A 25,231-nucleotide genomic window follows, 5' to 3' on the forward strand; every position below is an offset into this window, starting at 1 on the left:
ATACAAGAATTCAAAGAAGATTCAAATATTATTCATAGATAGACTTGATCATAAACCCACAATTCATCGATCTCAACAAACACACTGCAAAAAGAAGATTACATCGAATAGATCTCCACAAGAGAGGGGGAGAACTTTGTATTGAGATTCAAAGAGAGAGAAGAAGCCATCTAGCTACTAACTATGGACCCGAAGGTCTGAGGTAAACTACTCACACTTCATCGGAGGGGCTAGGATGATGTAGAAGCCCTCCGTGATGATGGCCCTCTTCTGGCGGAGGTCCGGAACAGGCCCCAAGATGGGATCTCGTGGATACAGAAAGTTGCGGTGGTGGAATTAGGTTTTTGGCTCCTGTTCTGATCGTTTGGGGGTACGTGTGTATATATAGGAGGAAGAAGTATGCCGGAGGAGCAATGAGGGGCCCACGAGGTAGGGGGAGCGCCCTAGGGGGGCGCCCCCCACCCTCGTGACCGCCTCTTTTCTTCCTTGGAGCAGGGTCCAAGTCTCCTGGATCACGTTCGGTGAGAAAATCACGTTGCCGAAGATTTTTTTCCGTTTGGACTCCGTCTGATATTCCGTTTCTTCGAAACACTGAAATTGGCAAAAAACAACAATTCTGGGCTGGGCCTCTGTTTAATAGGTTAGTCCCAAAAATAATATAAAAGTGGAAAATAAAGCCCAATATAGTCCAAAACAATAGATAATATGGCATGGAGTAATAAAAAATTATAGATACATTGGAGACGTATCACTTAGCTGCAGTCCAGTACTGGCCTAAGTTTGTAAAATCGTACCGAGTGGTGAGCAACCCTCTCGCTCGGAGGCTTAGCTGCAGTCCAGTACTGTGGCGCCCCCGATTTGACCGTACACTAATCATACACGCAAACATGTACGATCAAGATCAGGGACTCACGGGAAGATATCACAACACAACTCTACAAATAAAAATAAGTCATACAAGCATCATATTACAAGCCAGGGGCCTCGAGGGCTCGGATACAAGAGCTCGATCATAGACGAGTCAGCGGAAGCAACAATATATGAGTACAGACATAAGTTAAACAAGTTTGCCTTAAGAAGACTAGCACAAACTGGGACACAGATCGAAAGAGGCGTAGGCCTCCTGCCTGGGATCCTCCTAACTACTCCTGGTCGTCGTCAGCGGGCTGCACGTAGTAGTAGGCACCTCCCGAGTAGTAGTAGTAGTAGTCGTCATCAACGGTGGCATCTGACTCCTGGGCTCCAACGTTTGGTTGCAGCAATCGAGTATAGAAAGGGGGAAAAGAGGGAGCAAAGCAACCGTGAGTACTCATCCAAAGTAATCGCAAACAAGGAGCTACACTACATATGTATGCATTGGTATCCAATGGAATAAGGGTATCATATGTGGACTGAACTGCAGAATGCCGGAATAAGAGGGGGATAGCTAGTCCTTTCGAAGACTACGCTTCTGGTAACCTCCATCTAGCAGTAGGAGAAGAGAGTAGATGGTAAGTTCACCAAGTAGCATCGTGTAGCATAATCCTAACCGATGATCCTCCCCATGTCGCCCTGTGAGAGAGCGATCACCGGTTGTATCTGGCACTTGGAAGGGTGTGTTTTATTAAGTATCCGGTTCTAGTTGTCATAAGGTCAAGGTACAACTCCAAGTTGTCATGTTATCGAAGATCACGACTATTCTAATAGATTAACTTCCCTGCAAGGGTGCACCACATTTCCCAACACGCTCGATCCCCTTTGTCCGGACACACTTTCCTGGGTCATGCCCGGCCTCAGAAGATTAAGACGTCGCAGCCCTACCTAGGCACAACAGAGAGGTCAGCACGCCGTTCTAAATCCTATGGCGTAGGGGTCTGGGCCCATCGCCCATTGCACACCTACACGTTGCGTACGCGGCCGGTGAGCAGACCTAGCCTCCCTTATACCAGAGTAGGCGTTCCAGTCCAACCCGGCGCGCGCCGCTCAGTCGCTGACGTCACGAAGGCTTCGGCTGATACCACGACGTCGAGTGCCCATAACTGTGCCGGCGTAGATGGTTAGTGCGTATAGGCTAGTAGCCAGACTCAGATCAAATACCCAGATCTCATTAAGCGTGTTATTTTGAAGTAACCGCAAACGCCGACCAGGGCCAGGCCCACCTCTCTCCTAGGTGGTCTCAACCTGCCCTGTCGCTCTGCCTCAAAGTAACAGTCGGGGGCATCGGGAACTCAGGCCCACCACTACCTGGATGGAGCCACCTGCCCCTTCAGCCCCCATCTCCAAACAGTATCACCGGTAATGTAACAGTGTAAAGTATATAGTATATGCCCGTGATCACCTCCCAAAGTGATCACGGCCCAATATTATAGCATGGCAGACGGACAAGAGTTTAGAGCCACTGATGGAACACTAGCATCCTATACTAAGCAGTAGGATAGCAGGTAAAGGTAACAACAGTAGTAGCAAGGGCAGGCTATGCATCAGAATAGGATTAACGGAAAGCAGTAACATGCTACACTACTCTAATGCAAGCAGTAGAGAAGAATAGGCGATATCTTGTGATCAAGGGGGGGGGGCTTGCCTGGTTGCTCTGGCAAGAAGGACGGGTCGTCAACTTCGTAGTCGAAATGGGCATCAACAACGTCTGTCTCGTAGTCTACCGGAGAGAAGAGGGGGAAGAAACAGTAAATACAATGCAAACATAAGCATGACGATGCATGTCATGACAATGAGCGGTGCTAGGTGTGCCCTAACACGGTAGGAGGTGATATCAGCAAAGGGGGAAAACATCCGAGAATGAATCCCCGGTGTTTCGCGTTTTCGGACAGATGAATCGGAGAGGAAAGTCGCGTGTTTGATATGCTAGGGATGCATGGCGGACGAACGAGCTGTGTATCCGGATTCGTCTCGTCGTTCTGAGCAACTTTCACATACAAAGTATTTTCATCTGAGCTATGGTTTATTTTATATGATTTTCTAAAGTTTTAAAGTATTTTTAGAATTAACAAAATTAATTTAATTTAGAAAATACCATTATGATGTCAGCATGAGGTCAGCGTGATGTCATCAGTCAACCAGTCAATTGACTTAGTCAAACTGACTGGAGGGTCCCACTGTCATTGGCTGTTTGTTAACAAATTAATTAAACAATGTTAATTAGTTTAGTTAAATGATTAGGTTAATTAATTACAATTAATTAAGTTAATTAATCTTTATTTAATTAATTAATTAATATATTTTTAGTTTTATTTATTTCCCCCCTTTTTTAAACGTTTAATAGGGGCGGGCCCCGCATGTCAACAGCCCAAGGGGCCTTAGCAGGCGAATGGGCACGTGTATCGGGTGCCAGCCCGATTGGGTGCGGTTGCTGGGGGCGCGAGGACGCGGGCAGCGGGGTCGCTGTGCGGCGGCGGCGGCACGACGAGGCCAGCACGGTGGAGGCGTAGCAGGAGGCCGCGGCGGGTGGCGCGGCAGCAACGGCCGGAGCTCAACCAGAGCTGCGCGAGCGGAAAGCCGCGGGCGTACCGAGGCAAGGCGCGTACGGGGCGCGCGCGGGCGTGCGAGGAACCGCGATGGAGCACGGCCACGCAGAGGCGGCGAGGCTAGGAGGGCGCGGGCGCGGCGTTGGGTGCGCACGGGGAGGGGGCCGCAGATGCGGTGACCGCGGCCGCGAGCGAGGCACGTGCGCGGTGAAGGCGAACGGTGTCGGTGGGGGCGCGCGCGATCCATGGCGGGTGCACAGGGAAGCAGAGCAGCGGCAGCAGCTGAGAAGCAGTAGCAGCAACGGGGCGGGGCCAGCGGCACAGCGGTTCCGCCAGCAGGGACGTGCGGGCGGGGGCACGCAACGGCCATGGGCGCGGGCATCGACAGGACAGCGGAGTGAAGCGACGCGCGCGCGAGCGCGAGCAGGATGGCGTACGAGCAGCGGGCGCGTGGCTGCGGGCAAGGCTGGGGAGCGGTGCGGCGCGGGCGCGCAGAGGCGGACGCGGCGTGCGCGGCGGCAGCGTGCGGGCGCGCGTGGGGAGGTGCCGCGGTGCGGGCAGCGGATACAGGGGAAGAAGAGGAGGGCGAGGCGTGTGCTCACCGGGCCGGTTGGGAAAGGGCACCGAGGGCCGAGGGGGACGTCGGGAACGACGCAATGGAGAGGGGCAGGCCGGCGAGGGAGGTCCGGGCGGCGTCAAGTGAGGGCGAGGCGGCGGCGAGCGGTCTCCTCCTTGATCCCGATCCAATCGGGAGAGAGGGGGAGGAGATATTTTGCGGGGAGGGAGTAGGGGTGTCGGTGGGCACTGGGAGTGGGGGGCTTTATGGGTGCGGGGTGGGCCGCAGCTGGGCCGGCCTGTGGCCTGCTAGGCCGAAGCCCAGGGGGATGGGGGTCTTCGTCTTTTTTTGTTTATTTTCTCTTTTCTTTTACTTATTCTTTTCTGTTCTATTTTAGTTTACACATTATTTTTATTTTATTAAAATATGACATTAGCTCCCAAAACAATGTTTCAACATAACCCACTACCATAAAAGTTTAATACTTATAACAATTTAGTTTTGAAAATGTTTATTATTTTTAAAGAATTTAAATAATTGTATTTGCTACTATTTTATTCATTTTTAGGGTATTTAAACATTTTATAAAAGTGTGGTTTCGCCACCATAATTACCTATGCATTATTTGGCTCACTCCGAACATTTTAGTTTTAAAGCTTGAAAACTTTTGTTGTTTGCCTGATTTTGAATTTTGAATTTGAATCAGTTTCGAACTAACGTGAGATTAACAACAGTAATCATGGTGACTCAGCATCGTTAACGTGGACCTACTGTATCATAACTATCCGGGCATCACATTTCTCCTCCACTGCAAGAAATCTCGTCCCGAGATTTAAGAGGTGGAATAAGGGGGAAACGTCTGGTTACGAAATCCTAACGAATCTTGTTGGTCTTGGTTGCTCTTCTCAAAGTGGTCGATCCATAGCGCTGATGTCTTCCTTTCTCTGCTTCAGGTCATCATGATGAAGTTGTCGTCCTTCTTTCAGGATCTTCACCGTACTTACGAAAGGGTAAGAAGGGAAAAATCGATATGGATGGATCCTAACAAGATCGAGCATCAGACGGTTAACTCAGGGAAGAAGCATAAGTATCTCTCGATTTGAAACTTAAGAAGATATCGAGAGCAAAGTAATAAGGTACCATGAGAAGCTTCAACGGATAGGCAATCGTTCGATGCCTAATCAGAAGTTGAAAGGGTTTCAGGGCAAGGAGAATAGGTATTGCGCCTCATAGCAGAATAGATCACTAGACAGGTGGTCCGTGAATTACATACGAAGTCAAGCGCGAGGAACAACCTTGGGAACAGGTGGTGTACAGGAGAGTTAGGTTTCGATCCTGTGGAACTGTGGGTTATGGGCCCACCACATGTGGTTAAAAGTAGGAAGGGCGTTGACATCTTGCACCGTCATGATAGCAAGACAAGTCAGAGGGTAGCCTATCAGTTCTGTCGGCAACAATGTCGGTACCAAGGGCGAGGGACGAAGAGAACCATTTTCCAGCTCGTTGAACGAGGCAGACCAATAGGCAAAGTTCTCATCCATCGGTGGTTACCAGAATGCTATCGACAAATGTAACAGGGTCTTACCGACACGGTTGTACACCAAGGTGTTTACATAAGTAGAAGAATATTACTGCTTAGATCATATGGATCACAAAGAAGGCTAAACAAATCAATGGAAAGGAAAATGTGATCATCACATCAAACAGAATAATGGAAAGGAAAATGTGTTTGACACATAAACCAAGGGTATTTCCTTCCCAACGACAAGCAGAGCAAGATATCCATGACAGGATATAATGTAGAAAACCCTTTAGGTAAGGGGAGAGAAATTTCATGACATTACCCAGGCAACGGTGTTTGGATAATTGAGCAAGAAACATTTAACATTAGGCTTTATATCTTCTTGTTGAAAACTGGAGTAACATATATATGCTTCGAGGTAGCATTGACATGGTCTTCAAGCAAAGGTCAAACTTTGGAAACACAAAGTATCCATCAGGAATAACTTGTAGAATAAGTCTTACAATTTCCTCATGGAAGAATGGATAACCTTGCTGAAAAGGAATCTATAACCATAGGGCCTCCGGCCGGGTGTGCTAAGCACGACATCCTGGATATAAAAGATGGTAATACTCCAAGGTAAAGAAGAACAAATGTTGGATAGTAAGGAACTCAAGGTATAACATAGAACACGAACAAGTTTGTGTTGGAGGGAAGGCAATAAAGTTGTCGATGATAACACAATTCATCGAGGGGCAATGATGGTATTTCTCGTCATCACTTCGATTGATATCCTAGAAGAGCTCATAAGATTGATGATGATCACGACACAATTGTTGAGAGATTTGATGAAGATGTAATCCATCGGCGAAGACATCAAGTCAAAAGAACGATCAAGCGAAAGGTTATTGGAACCACATGTACGGCACAAACTTGAAACCAAGCTTGTGTTTTAAGGATAAATGATATGATGAGGAAAATCGACGTAAGCTTAGCTCATCATCGAAAATTGTACTCCGGGAAGAAGGGCGAGGTAGCACAGTTAAAATCATCACAATAATGATATAGCCAAATAGGGTAGGAAGGACGTGATCGAGTACAAACTCATAAGCAAAGAAGATTTATAATAGTTGTTGAACCATAGTGTGGAGTCGGTTCAGTTATCGGTCTTTGAGTGTTTAATAACTCAGAGCCCGTGAAAAATTGGAATCAGTGAGAATGTAGTACTTGGTGAAGAACTCATAAGAGGTTAGGTAGTACTTGATATTATTGAGATACCATGGTGTAATACTCGACGGAAGATCAAAGTAAAGGTTGGACTGGTGTATTGATCCACATAAGACAAGTGCTTACACTTTCCCATGAAATGGGGTCAAAGAAGAACATATGGTCGAAACCATGATTGCAAAAGGCCGGATCCCAGATATAAGAACTTATACCAAGGGAAAAATTTAATTTAAGAGAAGTTTTAATGATAAGATCTACATCGTGTCCATGGGCATGAACATAAAGTTCAAGGTCGACTCCCACTTCTTCAATGCATAAGCTTTCCATCACTGCTCTAGATAAAAATGATTTCAGTGTTAAAACCTACCTGGTGAATTACCAGAGGAGTATGACCCATGAAAAATTTCGGGTTCACACAGATTAAGAAAGGCATAGGTTCAACCCATCAGGGTATCGTGGAAACATATGCCACAAGCTTCAATCGTGAATACCACCAGCTCGAAAACAGAGCACGGTTGAGAAAACAGAGGATACAATTTACCAAAATCATTATGTATCCGAGGAAAGGCTCACAAGCTTATAGAATATGAAGGACGCTATCGGATAAAATCCAACAAAGGATCTGGTGGCCCACAAGGGATCCAATGTGAGCCTCGATACTCAACCAGAGGAAGAAAGAAGGCAAGGAGATCAGGCTATAGAAACAACTGACTAACTCAAAGCTCAAATGAAAAGGAGTTATGAATTCCAAGACAAGGGATCAGGAGCAATGCTTTGATTGGGGATGGATAAATGGAATAGCCTTAGTGTTACAATCGATGGCAACTTGATTGGTCGAGATCCAGCTCATGTTTAAAACGACGTCTGAGCCAGAAGGATGACTTCTAGGATCTGGTTGAGGATTGCGAGCATTCGCAACATATTGAATCAACCGACTCAAAATGATAATGACAAAGGCTGCCAATAAGATTACTATACTTATGGGATTAACCATAATGCAAGCAAGCAAGAATTTCAAGAGCAATAAGCAGCTAAGGATTTTCGGAAGATCGAATGGTATTTCGAAGACTTTTGTGAAGTACATGAATCAACTAGGGATTAGAGGATACTCGGTGAGTGCGAGGAACTATTCATAGGGGCATTCTGGTGGCAAAGAACTGCAAGGCAGTAGACACAATGGATTCTCGGAATATCTGAAGTATTTCAGGGTATCTTGTAATAACAAGACCAAGTTGGAAATGAAGTTATGGACGACAAGTGTATGTAGCTTCCCATAGGGATTTATCGGTGGTATGGAATTGCAACGGCGAAGGGCATAAGGGTCTCGGGGAAACATCGGAGAGTATCTTCAAAATTTTCAGGTGCAGCGGACGATCATCGGTAATAAGGTGCTCTCCGGGTGAAGGTGATCACGAGATCCTAATGTTAGCTTTAGCAAAATTCATTTAACCCGAAAAGAAGAGAGAACAGATTCCCAGAGTAAGGATCGAGGAGTAAAAGATCCTTATATTACCCAGATGGCGACGTGGGCCTGTAAGGCACACAGCCATGTTAGTAAAGTTTTTGCAATGTCTAGACTCAACTTCGGCCAAGGAGTGTGGAAGGGGGATTCCTACAGGCAGTCGGCTCTGATACCAACTTGTGGCGCCCCGATTTGACCTACACTAATCATACACGCAAGCGTGTATGATCAAGATCAAGGACTCACAGGAAGATATCACAACACATCTCTACAAATAAAAATAAGTCATACAAGCATCATATTACAAGCCAGGGGCCTCGAGGGCTCGGATGCAAGAGCTCGATCATAGACGAGTCAGCGGAAGCAACAATATCTAAGTACAGACATAAGTTAAACAAGTTTGCCTTAAGAAGACTAGCACAAACTGGGATACAGATCGAAAGAGGCGTAGGCCTCCTGCCTGGGATCCTCCTAACTACTCCTGGTCGTCGTCAGCGGGCTGCACGTAGTATTAGGCACCTCCCGAGTACTAGTAGTCGTCGTCGACGGTGGCGTCTGACTCCTGGGCTCCAATGTCTGGTCGCAGCAATCGAGTATAGAAAGGGGGAAAAGAGGGAGCAAAGCAACCGTGAGTACTCATCCAAAGTAACCGCAAACAAGGAGCTACACTACATATGTATGCATTGGTATCCAATGGAACAAGGGTATCATATGTGGACTGAACTACAGAATGCCGGAATAAGAGGGGGATAACTAGTCCTTTCGAAGACTACGCTTCTGGTAACCTCCATCTTGCAGTAGGAGAAGAGAGTAGATGGTAAGTTCACCAAGTAGCATCGTGTAGCATAATCCTAACCGATGATCCTCCCCTCATCGCCCTGTGAGAGAGCGATCACCGGTTGTATCTGGCACTTGGAAGGGTGTGTTTTATTAAGTATCTGGTTCTGGTTGTCATAAGGTCAAGGTACAACTCCAAGTCGTCCTGTTACCGAAGATCACAGCTATTCGAATAGATTAACTTTCCTGCAGGGGTGCACCACATTTCCCAACACGCTCGATCCCCTTTGTCCGGACAAACTTTCCTGGGTCATTCCCGGCCTCGGAAGATTAACACGTCGCAGCCCTACCTAGGCACAACAGAGAGGTCAGCACGCCGGTCTAAATCCTATGGCGCAGGGGTCTGGGCCCATCGCCCATTGCACACCTGCATGTTGCGTACGCGGCCGGTGAGCAGACCTAGCCTCCCTTATACCAGAGTAGGCGTTCCAGTCCAACCCGGCGCGCGCCACTCAGTCGCTGACGTCACGAAGGCTTCGGCTGATACCACGACGTCGAGTTCCCATAACTATCCCCACGTAGATGGTTAGTGCGTATAGGCCACTAGCCAGACTCAGATCAAATACCCAGATCTCGTTAAGCGTGTTATTTTGAAGTAACCGCAAACACTGTCCAGGGCCAGGCCCACCTCTCTCCTAGGTGGTCTCAACCTGCCCTGTCACTCCACCTCAAAGTAACAGTCGGGGGCATCGGGAACTCAGGCCCACCACTACCTGGATGGAGCCACCTGCCCCTTCAGCCCCCATCTCCAAACAGTATCACCGGTAATGTAATAGTGTAAAGTATATAGTATATGACCGTGATCACCTCCCAAAGTGATCACGGCCCAATAGTATAGCATGGCAGACGGACAAGAGTGTAGGGCCACTGATGGAACACTAGCATCCTATACTAAGCAGTAGGATAGCAGGTAAAGGTAACAACAGTAGTAGCAAGGACAGGCTATACATCAGAATAGGATTAACGGAAAGCAGTAACATGCTACACTACTCTAATGCAAGCAGTAGAGAAGAATAGGCGATATCTGGTGATCAAGGGGGGGGGGGCTTGCCTGGTTGCTCTGGCAAGAAGGATGGGTCGCCAACTTCGTAGTTGAACTGGGCATCAACAGCGTCTGTCTTGTAGTCTACCGGAGAGAAGAGGGGGAAGAAACAGTAAATACAATGCAAACATAAGCATGACGATGCATGTCATGACAATGAGCGGTGCTAGGTGTGCCCTAACGCGGTAGGAGGTGATATCGGCAAAGGGGGAAAACATCCGAGAAAGAATCCCTGGTGTTTCGCATTTTCGGACATATGAATCAAAGAGGAAGTCACGTGTTTGCTATGCTAGGGATGCGTGGTGAATGAACGGGCTCCGTATCTGGATTCGTCTCGTCGTCCTGATCAACTTTCACGTACAAAGTATTTTCATCTGAGCTACCATTTATTTTATATGATTTTCTAAAGTTTTAAAGCATTTTTAGAATTAACAGAATTAATTTAATTTAGAAAATGCCATTATGATGTCAGCATGAGGTCAGCGTGATGTCATCAGTCAACCAGTCAATTGAATTAGTCAAACTGACTGGAGGGTCCCACTGTCATTGGCTGTTTGTTAACAAATTAATCAAACAAAGTTAATTAGTTTAGTTAAATGATTAGGTTAATTAATTACAATTAATTAAGTTAATTAATATTTTAATTGAATAATTAATTAATTAATATACTTTTAGTTTTATTTAGTTTTTCCCGTTTTTTAAACGTTTAATAGGGGCGGGCCCCGCATGTCAACGACCCAGGGGGCCTTAGCGGGCGAATGGGCACGCGTATCGGGTGCCAGCCTGATTGGGCGCGGTTGCAGGCGGTGCTAGGACGCGGGCAGCGGGGTCGCTGTGCGGCGGTGGCACGATGAGGCCAACACGGTGGAGGCGTAGCAGCAGGCCGCGGTGGGCGGCGCGGTAGCAATGGCCGGAGCTCAACCAGAGTTGCGCGAGCGGAAAGCCGCGGGCGGAGCGAGGCAAGGTGCACCCGGGGCACGCGCAGGCGTGCGAGGAACCGCGATGGGGGGCGGCCACACAGAGGCAGCGAGACCAGGAGGGCGCGGGCGCGGCGCTGGGTGCGCATGGGAAGGGGGCCGCGGATGCGGTGACCACCGCCGCAAGCGGGGCACGTGCGCGGTGAAGGCGAACATCGCCGGTGGGGGCGCGCACGATCCATGGTGGGGGCGCGGGGAAAGCAGAGCAGCGGCAGTAGCAGAGAAACAGCTGCAGCACCGGGGTGGGGCCAGCGGCGCAGCGGTTCCGCCGGCAGGGACGTGCAGGCGGGCGCACGCAACGGCCATGGGCGCGGGCGTCGACAGGAGAGCGAAGCGAAGCGAGGCGCGCGCGAGCGCGAGCAGGACTGCGTACGAGCAGTGGGTGCGTGGCTGCGTGCGAGACTGGGGAGCGGTGCGGCGCGGGCGCGCAGTGCCGGTTGGGAAAGGGCACCGGGGGTCGAGGGGGACGTCAGGGACGACGCGATGGAGACGGGCAGGCCAGCGAGGGAGGTCTGGGCGGCGTCAGGTGAGGGCGAGGCGGCGGCAAGTGGTCTCGTCCTCGATCCCGATCCAATCGGGAGAGAGGGGGAGGAGATATTTTGTGGGGAGGGAGTGGGGGTGTCGGTGGGTACTGGGGGAGTGGGGGGGTTTATGGGTGTGGGGTGGGCTGCAGCTGGGCCAGCCTGTGGCCTGCTAGGCCAAAGCCCAGGGGGATGGGGGTCTTCGTCTATTTTTTGTTTATTTTCTCTTTTCTTTTACTTATTCTTTTCTGTTCTATTTTAGTATACACATTATTTTTAGTTTATTAAAATATGACATTAGCTCCCAAAACAATGTTTCAACATAACCCACTGCCATAAAAGTTTAATACTTATAACAATTTAGTTTTGAAAATGTTTATTATTTTTAAAGCATGTAAATAATTGTATTTGCTACTGTTTTATTCATTTTAGAGTATTTAAACATTTTATAAAAGTGTGGTTTCTCCACCATAATTACCTATGCATTATTTGGCTCAATCCGAACATTTTAGTTTCAAAGTTTGAAAACTTTTGTTGTTTGCCTGATTTTCAATTTTGAATTTGAATCAGTTTCGAACTAACGCGAGATTAACAACAGTAATCATGGTGACTCAACATCGTTAACGTGGGACTACTGTAGCATAACTATCCGGGCGTCACAAGTACTCGCCTAAGTTTAAAAAACCTACCGAGTGGTGAGCAACCCTCCCACTCGGAGGCTTAGCTGCAGTATAGTACTCGTCTAAGTTTAAAAAATCCTACCGAGTGTTGAGCAACCCTCCCACTCGGGGCTTAGCTGCAGTCCAGTACTCGCCTAAGTTTAAAAAATCCTACCGAGTGGTGAGCAACCCTCTCACTCGGGGGCTTAGCTGCAGTCCATTTCTCGCCTAAGTTTAAAATATCCTACCGAGTGGTGAGCAACCCTCTCACTCGGGGGCTTAGCTGCAGTCCAGTACTCGCCTAAGTTTAAAAAATCTTACCGACTGGTGATCAACCCTCGCACTCGGAGGCTTAGCCGCAGTCCAGTACTCGCCTCAGTTTAAAAAATCCTACCGAGTGGTGATCAACCCTCCCACTCGAAGGCTTGGCTGCAGTCCAGTATTAGCCTAAGGTTTAAAATATGTCCCTATCTGCAAGGACGACGAGGTACAGGTCGACTACAACCTTCCCCTTAGGAGTTGTGCCATAAGTACAACATACGCTCCATCCCTATCCGCAAGGACGGCGTGGTGCAGGTCGACCGCGGCCTTCTACTTCGAGCTACGCCAGAAGTACAACGTACGCTCCATCCCCATCCGCAAGGACGACGAGGTGCAGGTTAACCGCTGCCTTCTACTCCGAGCTACGCCACAAGTACAACGTATGCTCCATCTCCATCCGCAAGGACGACGAGGTGCAGGTCGACCGCGACCTTCTTCTCTGAGCTACGCCACAAATACAACATGTGCCCCATCCCTGCCCGCAGGGATGACGAGGCGCATGGCGATTAGACTCTCCACTTCAGGGCTGCATCCCAAAGAGCAAATTCCACGCGAAGGCAAATACGAACATTTTCAGAAATAAGCCAAGTTCAGATAGATCCTAAAAATTCCAGGCGATGGATCAAAAGTATTCGAGCATCAAGCCCAAAGGAGTTTAATGGTTAAAGCAACCACTCGGCATCCCGAGGCAAATTTAAGGTAAGTTTAAATCTCAAAGTTTGTTCATTCGGTAGGACGAGGGTGGGCAGGTTCAACGAATTCGTCCAAGTCGATTCCACCTGCAATCCGAGTGGCGAAAGCTATGAAAGTCTCCATAAAGGACTGGAAATCGTGCCTTTTGGTGTTGGCGACCTTGATCGCCGCCAGCTTGTCTTCGTGAGCTTCCTTGCAGTGGACTCTTACCAAAGACAACGCCGCGTCAGCACCACACCGGGCAGAGGACTTCTTCCACTCTTGCACTCGACCAGGAACCTCATTGAGCTGAGTCATCAGAGATTCGAGGTCATTTTGAAGCGTCGCCCTTGGCTAGAGTGATGAGTCGATCTATGAAACTGCCACCTTCAGACGAGCGAGGTAACTTGTGACACTGGCGACACGGGATTCCAGTCGAAGCACATTCATGGCAGCCTCATCGCCGACTGAAGAAACGATAAGGTCTAAACCCGTCTTGATCCGTCCAGTTTCCCCGTCAATCTTTTGGCAGAATTCTGCAGTCAAAGAGTTAGTGAGTCGACTGGACAGGATTAACTTGCAAGCAGTAAAGCAGTCGGATTAAAAGGAGTACCTTCCAGCATAAGATAGAGCATCTTGGCGAGAGTTCTCAGATAGGCTTCCACGTCATTTCTCTTATGAACCGCGGACTCCAGCTTCTCATTCAGAGCCATCTTATCCTTCTTCAGACGAGTTACCTCTCGGTTGGATTCAGTGAGAGAGGACTTCAGCTTGCTTACTTCTTCTTCCACCACTCCGACCGAAGCCAGCTTCTGGTCTACAAGGGCAGTCTTATCTTGAGCTTCCTTCTGCGTAGCTGCAAGGTCCAAGTCCTTCTTCTCCAAAGCCAACCTTATTTTCTCTAAAAAATAAGCAATCGGATCAAACAAGAGATCGAAGAAATATTTTAAAGGACGATCGACGTGAACAGTCGACAGGCAGTTACCTTCCATACCAACAACTTCATCTTGAGCTTTCTTCAACTTTTGTCGAGCCAGCTCCAAATCGAGGTTGAGTTGCTTCTGCTTCTCCTCAAATTCGGCAAACTTAGAAATGAGAGTACATGATTTCTGCAGAAGGTAAAAGACATGTCAATCGACAAGATCAAAGATTATTTACTTCCGAGTGAATAAAACTTAAAAGTTTACTCAGACCCCAGCCGACTGCCCGCAGTCGACCGCGATCTCAGGGACTACACCCAGCGGGTGCACTTGGCGTGCCCCCACTGATTCAGACCCCACTCGACCGGTTCGCCCGGGTCGAGGAAAAAAAAGAGAAGAACTATTCAGACCCCGGCCGACTGCCAGCAGTCGACCGCGGTCTCGGGGACTACACCCAGTGGGTGCACTTGACGTGCCCCCACTGGTTCAGATCCCACTCGGCCGGTCCGCCCGGGTCGAGTGGAAGAAAGGAAAGTGAAAAGTACTTAGACCCCAGTCGACTGGACTACACCCAGTGGGTGCACTTAGCGTGCCCCCACCGGTTCAGATCCCACTCGCCTAGGCCGAGTGGAAGAGCGCAAATACTAAAGACAACAAAACACCTAGTGGGTGTACAGATTCGACCCAAACAATAAGAGATTGTATGAAAGAAAATATTTTAGGTAGCATATCCTAATAGAACAAGGTCAGTTGAAACCCAACTTACCTGGACATTGGCCCGAAGAGCCGCGCTAGCATCATAAGCGGCCTGGCTGTTCTCATGCACCGTCTTCAGCCACTCCATCATCATGTTAGCCTGATGGATAGCCTCTGCATTGGCATCCGACTGGCTTTCTGGAACATGATAGTTGGTGAAGAAAGGGGCATACGGCCCAGATGCCGCAGCCTGGAGCTCCGAGGCAAGGGGTTGGGCGGTTGAAGGAAACACTGGTACAATCGACGGCGCAGGGCGCTCACTCGACAATGGGAGAGAAAAAGTCACAGCGGCCCCACCTGCATCTTCAGGTTGTTGGACAGTTGGTTCCGTCGTCAGTCCCGGCTGAGATGTCTTGTCAGCCACTACCTTTTTGTTCTTTCCGGGCCTCGGGGCCACATCTTCATCATCATCCGGAAGCTCAATAACGTTGGGTGGGGATGCAAATAAATCAGTCGACCCCAAGTGAATCGCCAGAATTTGATCGACCAAATAATCAAGAACAAGCGCGAATTTTACCTGGGTTGGAGGTAACCACGTCTTCCATTTCCTCGTCTCGGTATTGGCAGGAAGAAGTTCCAGAGGTAGCAGCACTACAAATGTCAACTTTCAGTCGGTTATGTTCTATTGCTCGAGTCGACCAAAAGATCGGGTCAGATGATTACCCGGAGATGGTGGGAATGGTCACTTTGATTCTGGGCAAAGCCTTCGGCGGTTTGGAGGATGTGGCCTTCAATAGTTTTGGCACAGGAGGCGGCGCAGTCTTGAGCTGTTTTGGTCCCTTCTCAGTCGGCACCGGAGAAGACGTCCGAGGGCTCTTTGAAGACTGCCCAGTCGGTGCGGCCACCAGGTCAGTGGTGTTTGCCGGGTCGTGAGCATGCTTGGACCTCCTTTCTCTGCGAGGAGGCGAGTCGACCTCTTCTTCGTCACTCGGGTCGTCGCTCTCCTCGTCCTCCTCTGCATTCGAGTGCCACTCGCCACTCTCGCCCCCGCTCGCCCCTTCCTCGACATTTTGCTCCTGCACTCCATTGGGCATCGAGTACATATCAATAAGAGCCTGAAAAGACAATGAACAAAAGAAAGACAGTCGACCGTCAACAAGATGTTACATAGTAAATCAAGAAGACACTCAGCAATGCAGAATCGTACCTATTCCAGCTGGCGCGAATGGTCGAATGGAACCACCCTCCTGGACCCCCAGGGATTATCCTTGTTGCCGGTAATACCTCTCAGCCACTTCTCCACTGTGTCCTCACTAACATCCTCCGGGTGGATCCGAGTGGAATCCTCGAGTCGCGAGTACATCCACATCGGATGGTCACGGGCTTGGAGTGGTTGGATGCGTCGACTGAGGAAGACCTCCAGCAGGTCCATACCAGTCACTCCGTCGCAGACAAGTTGGACGACCCGCTCGACCAACACCTTCACCTGAGCCTTCTCTTCCGGGATCACTCTCAAGGAGGAGGGCTTCTCCACTCGACCCATGGAAAAGGTGGGAAGTCCGGTCGACTGACCCGAGGTCGGCTAGTCCTTGCAGTAAAACCAGGTTGACTGCCAACCCCGGACCGAGTCGGGTAGGATCATAGCTTGGAAGGTGCTCTTGTTCCTCATTTGGATACCAAGACTGCCGCACATCAGCATCACGTGCATCCTCTCATCACTCGGGTTGGCCTTCTTGACCGTCTGGGAGCGACATGTGAATATGTGCTTGAAGACACCCCAGTGCGGTCGGCAACCCAAGAAATTTTTGCACATAGACACATAAGCAGTGAGGTACACGATGGTGTTTGGAGAAAAGTGGTGGAGTTGAGCCCCGTAGAAGTTCAAGGAACCGCGAAAGAAAGGGTGGGGACGCAAAGAAAACCCGTGGTCGACATGAGTGGCGAGGAGGATGCACTCACCCTCCTGCGGCTGCGGTTCGGTCTCGTTCCCCGGAAGCCGCGCTGGTTCGTGGGGGATCAGTCCCCCCTCAACCAGGTCGTCAATGTCATCTTGATTGATTGTCGAGCGGATCCAGTCGCCCTGGATCTAGCCAGGCGGCAGGCCGGACCTCGACGAAGATCCACCCCGGCTGGTCTTCTTCCCTTTCGCCTTCGCCGTCGCTTTCTTTGCACGCTCTAGCCCCACCATCTTCTCCTTCCCCATGGCAGCAGGTCGAGTTCGAGCGGGGCGATGATGCTGAGAGTAGAAGCAGGCGCATCGGAGGAATCTGAGGAGGAGGAAGAAGAATGGGGGCGCACTATTCAAAGGCCCCGGTCCGGCGCCTTATATAAGGTCGCTTCCGAGTGACTGACTTGTAGGCCCGGATGATCTTATCAAATCCCGCAACAGTCGCGCACGCGATACGTGGCAAAAAAGGCGGCGCAGAGATCGAGGCGGCCTGCCTAATCCGTCCCAATTACTGCGGCCTCCTCCGCCCGGCGTGCTTCCCAATATTCGAATCCCGTGAAATCCGCAGACGGCAGAACAACCCGTCAGACGGAAGATTTTTCCCATATCAACACTCGAAACTTAACAACGAAAGTTCACTCGACAAAACCAAGAATGGATCAAGGCGACTGAACAAGCAGTTGAAGCCATCATGAAAGTTCATTCGACCTCTAGGCGAGACATTCTCAAAGCACAAAAGCTGAATCGGAGGGATTATCAACTCCTTCTCCACTCGAACCCTGAACCATTCGGGGGCTAATGATGAAGCTACGTACCTAGGGTAGGGTCATAGACCTGACCTAGACATCCTCCCCTAGGACAGCACCCTAAAGCCAGGATCATCCAAAGGGTACCATCATCCACTCGACCAGAAACGTTCCGCTCAGAAGAATCGATGCCACTCGACCGTCGCAGAAGTCACTCGACAGGTAGAAGAGCTAAAGCCACTCTGCATATGAAACGGTCGAGCATTTACTTATAGACTTAATTGACATATACAACACTTTAATGTGGGCGTTACCAGTAAATTTCTCTCTTCAATGTACCTTAAACCCTCTGTGTCGTGGGCTGACCGGGGTCTTGGCACACACTATATAAGCCACCCCCTCTACAGGCACAAGGGTTCGCACCCCCTGTAACACACACACATATAATCCAGTCGACCGCCTCCAGGCTCCGAGACTTAGGGCTGTTACTTCCTCTGAGAAGGGCCTGAACTCGTAAAACTCGCACGTACAACTCCTCCATAGCTAGGATCTTGCCTCTACATCCCTACCCCCATTCTACCGTCAGACTTAGAACCACGACACCGGAGGTTGTTCGGAGTCCCGGATGAGATCACGGACATGATTAGGAGTCTTGACATGGTCAAGACATAAAGATTCATATATTCGAAGGCTACATTCGGACACCAGAATGGTTCGGGTCGTTTCGTATAAGTTTCGGAGTACCAAGGGTTACCGGACCCCCCCCCCCGGAAGTTATTGGGCCTCATGGGCCTAATGGTGGAAGAGAGGAGGCAGGCCAATGTGTGGCGCGCGCCCCCCTAGCCCGAACCGATTTGGACTAGGGCTAAGGGGGAGCCCCCCTTTCCTTCTCTTCTTCCTCTCCTTCCTTCTTCTCCTACTAGGAATAGGAAAGGGGGAAACCTACTCATAATAGGAGTAGGATTCGCCCCCTTGGGCGTGCCCCTAGTGGCTGGCCCTCCTCCTCCTCCTCCCCTCCTTTATATACGGGGGAGGGGGCACCCCATAGACACACAAGTTGATCTTTAGCCATGTGCGGTGTCCCCTCCACAGTTTTACACCTCGGTCATATTGTCGTAGTGCTTAGGTGAAGCCCTGCGTCAGTAACTTCATCATCACCGTCCCCACGCCGTCGTGTTGACAGAACTCTCCCTCGGCCTCTACTAGATCAAGAGTTCGAGGGACGTCACAGAGCTGAACGTGTGCAGATCGCGGAGGTGCCGTACGTTCGGTACTTGGATTGGTTGGATCGGAAGACGTTCGACTACATCAACCGCATTACTAAACGCTTCTGCTCTCGGTCTACAAGAGTACGTAGACACACTATCCCCCTCTCGTTGCTATTCATCTCCTAGATAGATCTTGCGTGATCGTAGGTAAAATTTTGAAATACTGTGTTCCCCAACACGGGTAACCCCTCGGTACTCCGGAATATTCCCGAACCTTTCCGAAATCATTCCGGTGTCTGAATATCATTGTATAATATATCAATCTTTACCTCTCGACCATTTCAAGACTCCTCGTCATGTCCGTGATCTCATCCGGAACTCCAAACAACCTTCGGTACAACAAATCACATAACTCATAATACATATCGTCATCGAATGTTAAGCGTGCGAACCCTACGGGTTCGAGAACTATGTAGACATGACCGAGAGACATCTCCGATCAATAGCCAATAGTGGAACCTGGATGCTCATATTGGCCCCTACATATTCTACGAAGATATTTATCGGTCAAAATGCATAACAACATGCGTTGTTCCCTTTGTCATTGGTATGTTACTTGCCCGAGATTCGATCGTCGGTATCCTCATACCTAGTTCAATATCATTACCGGCAAGTATCTTTACTCGTTTCGCAATGCATCATCACATAACTAATTCATTAGTTACATTTCTTGCAAGGCTTATAGTGATGTGCATTACCGAGAGGGCCCAAAGATACCACTCCGATACTTAGAGTGACAAATCCTAATCTTGATCTATGCCAACCCAACAAACACCTTCGGAGACACCTGTAGAGCATCTTTATAATCACCCAGTTACATTGTGAAGTTTGATGCACACAAGGTGTTCCTCCGGTATTCGGGAGTTGCATAATCTCATAGTTAGAGGAATATGCATAAGTCATGAAGAAAGCAATAGCAATAAAACTTATGATCAATATGCTAAGTTAACGGATGGGTCATGTCCATCACATCATTCTCTAATGATGTGAGCCTGTTCATCAAATGACAACACATGTTTATGGTTAGGAAACTTAACCATCTTTGATTAACGAGCTAGTCAAGTAGAAGCATACTAGGAACACTCTGTTTTGTCTATGTATTCACATATGGACTAAGTTTCCGGTTAATACAATTATAGCATGAATAATAAACATTTATCATGATATAAGGAAATATAAGTAACAACTTTATTATTGCCTCTAGGGTATACCTGGCCATGGGCTGAGCCTTAAAAAGCCCATGGCAGAAAACTAAGGCCCAGGCCCTACCATCGGGCCTACTTTTCAAGCCCAAGCCCGACCCATCTGATAAAAAGCTCTCAAAAGCCCTTAGGGCTTAGGGTCGTGGGCCAGGCCTCTTCCTTAAAATGCCAATACGCCAAGCCCAAGCCCGTCCAGGCCCTGCTGGTGGGCACAAAACTTAGGCCCAAGCCCGGCCCAGGGGCAAGCCCATCGAGCCTAGACTCTGGATTATAGGGACGGGCCTGGGTGGGCCGACAGGGCCGGACCGGAGATGGCCAGGACTACTCTAGGGCATATTTCCTTCAGTCCCCCACTTGCACTAGAGTCAATAATCTAGATTACATAGTAATGATTCTAACACCCATGGAGTCTTGGTGCTGATCATGTTTTGCTCGTGGAAGAGGCTTAGTCAACAGGTCTGCAACATTCAGATCCATATGTATTTTGCAAATCTCTATGTCTCCCTCCTTGACTTGATCACGGATGGAATTGAAGTGTCTCTTGATGTGTTTGGTTCTCTTCTGAAATCAGGATTCCTTGGACCCGATGCACTAGGTATTACACCTAGATCGGATATGAACTCCTTCATCTAGACTCCTTCATTTTATGCTTCCGAAGCAGCTATGTACTCTGCTTCACACGTAGATCCCGCCACGACGCTCTGCTTGGAACTGCACCAACTTACAGCTCCACCATTCAATGTAAATACGTGTCCGGTTTGCGACTTAGAGTCATCCGGATTAGTGTCAAAAGCTTGCATCGACGTAACCATTTACGACAAGCTCTTTGTCAACTCCATAAACGAGAAACGCATCATTAGTCCATTTCAAGTATTTTAGGATGTTCTTGACCGATGTCTAGTGATCCACTCCTGGATTACTTTGGTACCTCCCTGCTAAACTTATAGCAAGGCACACATCAGGTCTCGTACACATCATTGCATACATGATAGAACCTATGTCTGAAGCATAGGGAACATCTTTCATTTTCTCTCTATCTTCTGCAGTGGTCGGGCATTGAGTCTGACTCAACTTCACACCTTGTAACATGGGCAAGAACCCTTTCTTTGACTAATCCATTTTGAACTTCCTCAAAACTATATCAAGGTATGTGCTTTGTTAAAGTCCAATTAAGCGTCTTGATCTATCTCTATAGATCTTGATGCCCAATATATAAGGAACTTCACCAAGGTCTTTCATTGAAAAATTATTATTCAAGTTTCCTTTTATGCTATCCAGAAATTCTGTATTATTTCCAATCAACAATATGTCATCCACATATAATATTAGAAATGCTACAGAGCTCCCACATATAATATAGTATTGTATCAGTTTCATACCATGTTTTGTAGTTGTTTCATCATAATAGTTTTTTATTTAATTAACCTATTAAATGATATGTTATTGTCTTGCCTTGATGTTATGGTTGTTGTGAGCTTGCAAGTACATTCAATGTACTGACCTAGCGTGTCATGCCAGATTGCAGGTGATGCCATGATTTCTTGATTGCTTGTCGATGGCTGCCGTGCGTGCGAGCTAGATCGTGTCCCAGCCAGAGTCCCTGGAGAGTGGAGTTCACCACCTTCATCGTTGTTTCGCTGCTAGAAGTATTCCACTGCTAGCATAGAGCAAGTGTAGTATCGCAGGCATAGTGTCGCTATGCTGATGTGCTTCTTTGTAACATCAGACCCTTGTATTATTATTCTTGTAATAAGAGATGATTTTTTCTATGTCAAGCAGTGCCATATTCCAGAGACTGCTCCTCAATCTCTGGGCTGGAATACGGGGCATTCCGGTTTCACTGAGCCAGGGTGCCACAGGCTTGGTATCAGAGCAGGTCTGGCTATAGGACGCCCTAGTCAGCGCGAGCGGTAGGAACCGGTAGTAATCGGTAGTATAGACTCTACCTTGTTTGTTGCATTTCGTTGCTGCATTTGTTTATTGCATAGCTTGCATACAACCTTAGTATTTGTTGCTAACGGTTTATCCGGTGAGTGTAGCTGGCATCGGTTCAGATCCACTACAACTCAGCCTTTGCATTTCTCCAGTTTTCTTTTCCTTCTCGTTCTTTGGTGTTTGGTGTCATTTCTGTCCCAGCAGACTGATGCCAAGCTATACTGACACGGTTTGCATAAATGGTGCTTAGGCATCGCGCCGAATTCCTTCCTCCAGCCCAATTTGTTTCGGTGGTAGACATGCTTCTATCCCGGATTGTCCTTTTTATTTTGTTGTGTTGGCAACCCTTAATGATCTTAGTCATCACGAAAGGGCAATGCCAGCAGACTCAGTTTTTCCCTGCTATCCTTATTTCTTGGACGAGTATGGATATTTTCCGTCTACTTGATAATAATGTGGCAACGACATTTGTGTCCTGCTACGTGGTTACCAAATATGTCCTCGCCTCCGAGCTAGTCCAGGTTGTTACCTGGCTAAGCTAGCACTTGGTGTAGCGCTGTTTACACCAACTCGTCCACACATTTATTCTTCCTCGTGCACACCGTCAAAGCATGCTAGATCGTAGAACTGGAGATCCCGAGAGATTTGTGTGCTTAAGTACGCATGCATATTGTGTGACTAGCAGTAATATGTGACATTGATTTGTGTGTGAATTGATTGTTGTTGTGTGCTTTTGATTAGTTGAGTTTCTTTTGCGTCTTTCTTTTTGGGCCCCGGTGTTTCATTATTTTCCCCCTATAAAGAGTTGCTCATCATCTGACACCGGACTCAAAGAAGTAATAAGGAGTTCAAATATTTGGTAGCTCAGCTAAAACAGAATGGAATTCTCAGCCGACTGCAGTAAAATGGGGAATATCTGATCATGAGGCGGATAATCAAAGTTCACAACAGTACTGATAAATCAAGCATGTATCAGTATAAAATCCAAACAGCAGTAATGATCAGCAGCAAGACAAGTCAAGTACAAGATCAACGATATATTTTTAGTCAAAGGTATGGGTCATATACAAAATTTTGGCTCAGCAATGCATGATGCTTGAAATATGTTATTATCCGAAATAAAGTCAGAATGTGATATGCTCAAGGAAGACAGTTAAACAATTTTTCTCATGCAAATATCCAGCCGCAGAATATCATGGGTGTCTGTGTGTGGATTTCAGTCTGCATATCAGTATGAAGTTTTGGATATAAGAAACTCAGTATTCTTTCGCACGTTATCGGAAGAAATTTATGATGCAAGGCCCCTCAGCATGATATGTGAATAATTTCCGGTCCACGATACCCGGTCTTTCTCAACAAGATACCTCGGTAAAAGCTTTTGACAGACGAAAATGATTTTTTCTCAACAAAGAAAAACCGAGGAGAAGCTTCTCAAGTATGGAACTCAGGCTTCTCCTGCACAATACTCATGTCAAGCTTCTTGTGTAAGCTATCGAGGCTTCTTCTGCACGCTACCCAGACAAAAGCTTCGAATAGAAGCTAACGAGCCTTCCTCGGCAAGCTACATGAATGGCTTTTCTCTGAAGTGCAAGGATCAGATTTGCCATCATTTTGTCAGAAATACAATGCAATCAAAACATATGCCTACCGCAAGGATCAAGTGGTGGGTGGCATATTATTCTTCTACATATGGTGGGCATGCATCCCCAGTCTCATCAGTCACTCATACAGATGCGGAAAGGATCCAACAGATATACCTAAGGAAAGTACGGATCCCATAACCTCACGAGTCAGGCAAAGGAAAATAGGCAGAGATACATATCATGAATTACAAGGATCAGCAATATCTGGGGATGACATCACAGAATCCACAGTCTTGACAAAGGTCATCAAGGTCATTATCCCCGCACCAGACAAGGTGAAATCATGAAACCTTGTCATCTTCTTGTATGATTGGCCTCAGCAATGAGCTCCATACCGCTACAAACCCCGAGTATATGTCATATGTGTGCGGACCCAGGTCAGAAAATAAGCAAAAGGAACAATGCCAACAATATTTCACAAATCACGTCCCTGGCCATACGAAGAATCAAGGACATGTGTGGCCAAGTTATTTCAGCAAGGTATCCTGACAAAGAAAATCATGACCGTTAAAAGGGTGAGACTGACAGCAAAGGTATAATGATTTTTGCGCGACCATCAGGGTCCGGATACCCAAATCAGTTGGAGGTCATAATTCCATATGGATCCATAAAGGCATACTCTCAGCGGCCTACTCTGTTTTACAAGGATCTCATATCCCGTTGAACCACTGCGAATGCTTAATCTAGAAAATCCAAATAGGTATACCGACAAAATGAGAAAATCAAAAGTCGAACAATCAGCTCAGGCCCAGTATACTCACCAACGGAATCAAGTACATGGCCAGTCAGTCAGGAAAAGCATTTGGCCGTCAGCCCCCTGTCAGGCCAGTCTCAAGATGTAAATATTTGAGGTATGACACATCTATAACTCCATACACCGTTATACTGCCCCTGACAAAAGGCAGTCAGATCTTTGGTACATATCTCACGCTCGAGCCAAAGAAATAAATTAAAATTCAGTACCACCTATGAGCAATCAGATCCTGTCAGAAGATGGCCATGATTAATTCTAAGCATTTATTGAACCCAGAAGGCCTGCATTTATTTGAATCAACCCCATGATAGAAGTAAAAAGGTTTTCATGACCAAAGGGAATTTATGCTTAGATTCATTGGATATCACCGCAGATATGAAAGAATCAATGTCAGCAAAAAGAAATTGGTATATGAGCAAAAACCCGTCAGAATTTGGGGAAAGGTGAAGAAAGACACCCCAAAGCAAGGTAAGTTGATCATCTAAAATTCTTGGGGGAACAATAAATAAAGGAAAAAGGATACCCGAGTTGGAAACGGTGTCCTCAAGACATACTTGTTCCCTGACAACTAAATCTCGACGACGAGATTTCTTTAAGGGGGTAAGAGTTGTAACAGTCTGGATTTTGGCTCTTTTCTTTTTCTTTCGATTTGTTGGTTTTTGCTCTGTTTTTCTTTTTGGAGTGGTTCTGTGGCCTTGTCACCTGGGAAATCATCTTCATTTTCTCTCCCAAGCGGCTCATCATCCTAAAAACATTGCCAAGATCATGTCACTCCATTTCTTGACCAAACCATAATTTCTTTTTCTCAAGAATATTCCTTTTTCTGTTAAAGGAATAATCCTATCTTCCCTAGGTTGTGAAGCAACCTATATTTCTGTCCATC

General features: G+C 47.7%; 1 protein-coding gene across 1 annotated transcript in view; it reads right to left on the reverse strand.

Moving 5' to 3' along the window:
* The window catches only part of LOC125546735 (uncharacterized), a 53,097-nt gene that overhangs the window by 9,750 nt on the left and 18,116 nt on the right, over nt 1-25,231 (reverse strand). Inside the window, exon 4 of the mRNA XM_087514955.1 lies at nt 14,923-15,050. Coding sequence (XP_087371081.1) covers nt 14,923-15,050 — 128 coding nt within the window. The remainder of the gene's footprint in view (nt 1-14,922; nt 15,051-25,231) is intronic.

The sequence above is a fragment of the Triticum urartu genome, chromosome 3A (genome assembly GCF_056163025.1).
Source record: "Triticum urartu cultivar PI428250 chromosome 3A, HENAU_Tu73, whole genome shotgun sequence".
In the NCBI taxonomy this organism is placed as follows: domain Eukaryota; kingdom Viridiplantae; phylum Streptophyta; class Magnoliopsida; order Poales; family Poaceae; genus Triticum; species Triticum urartu.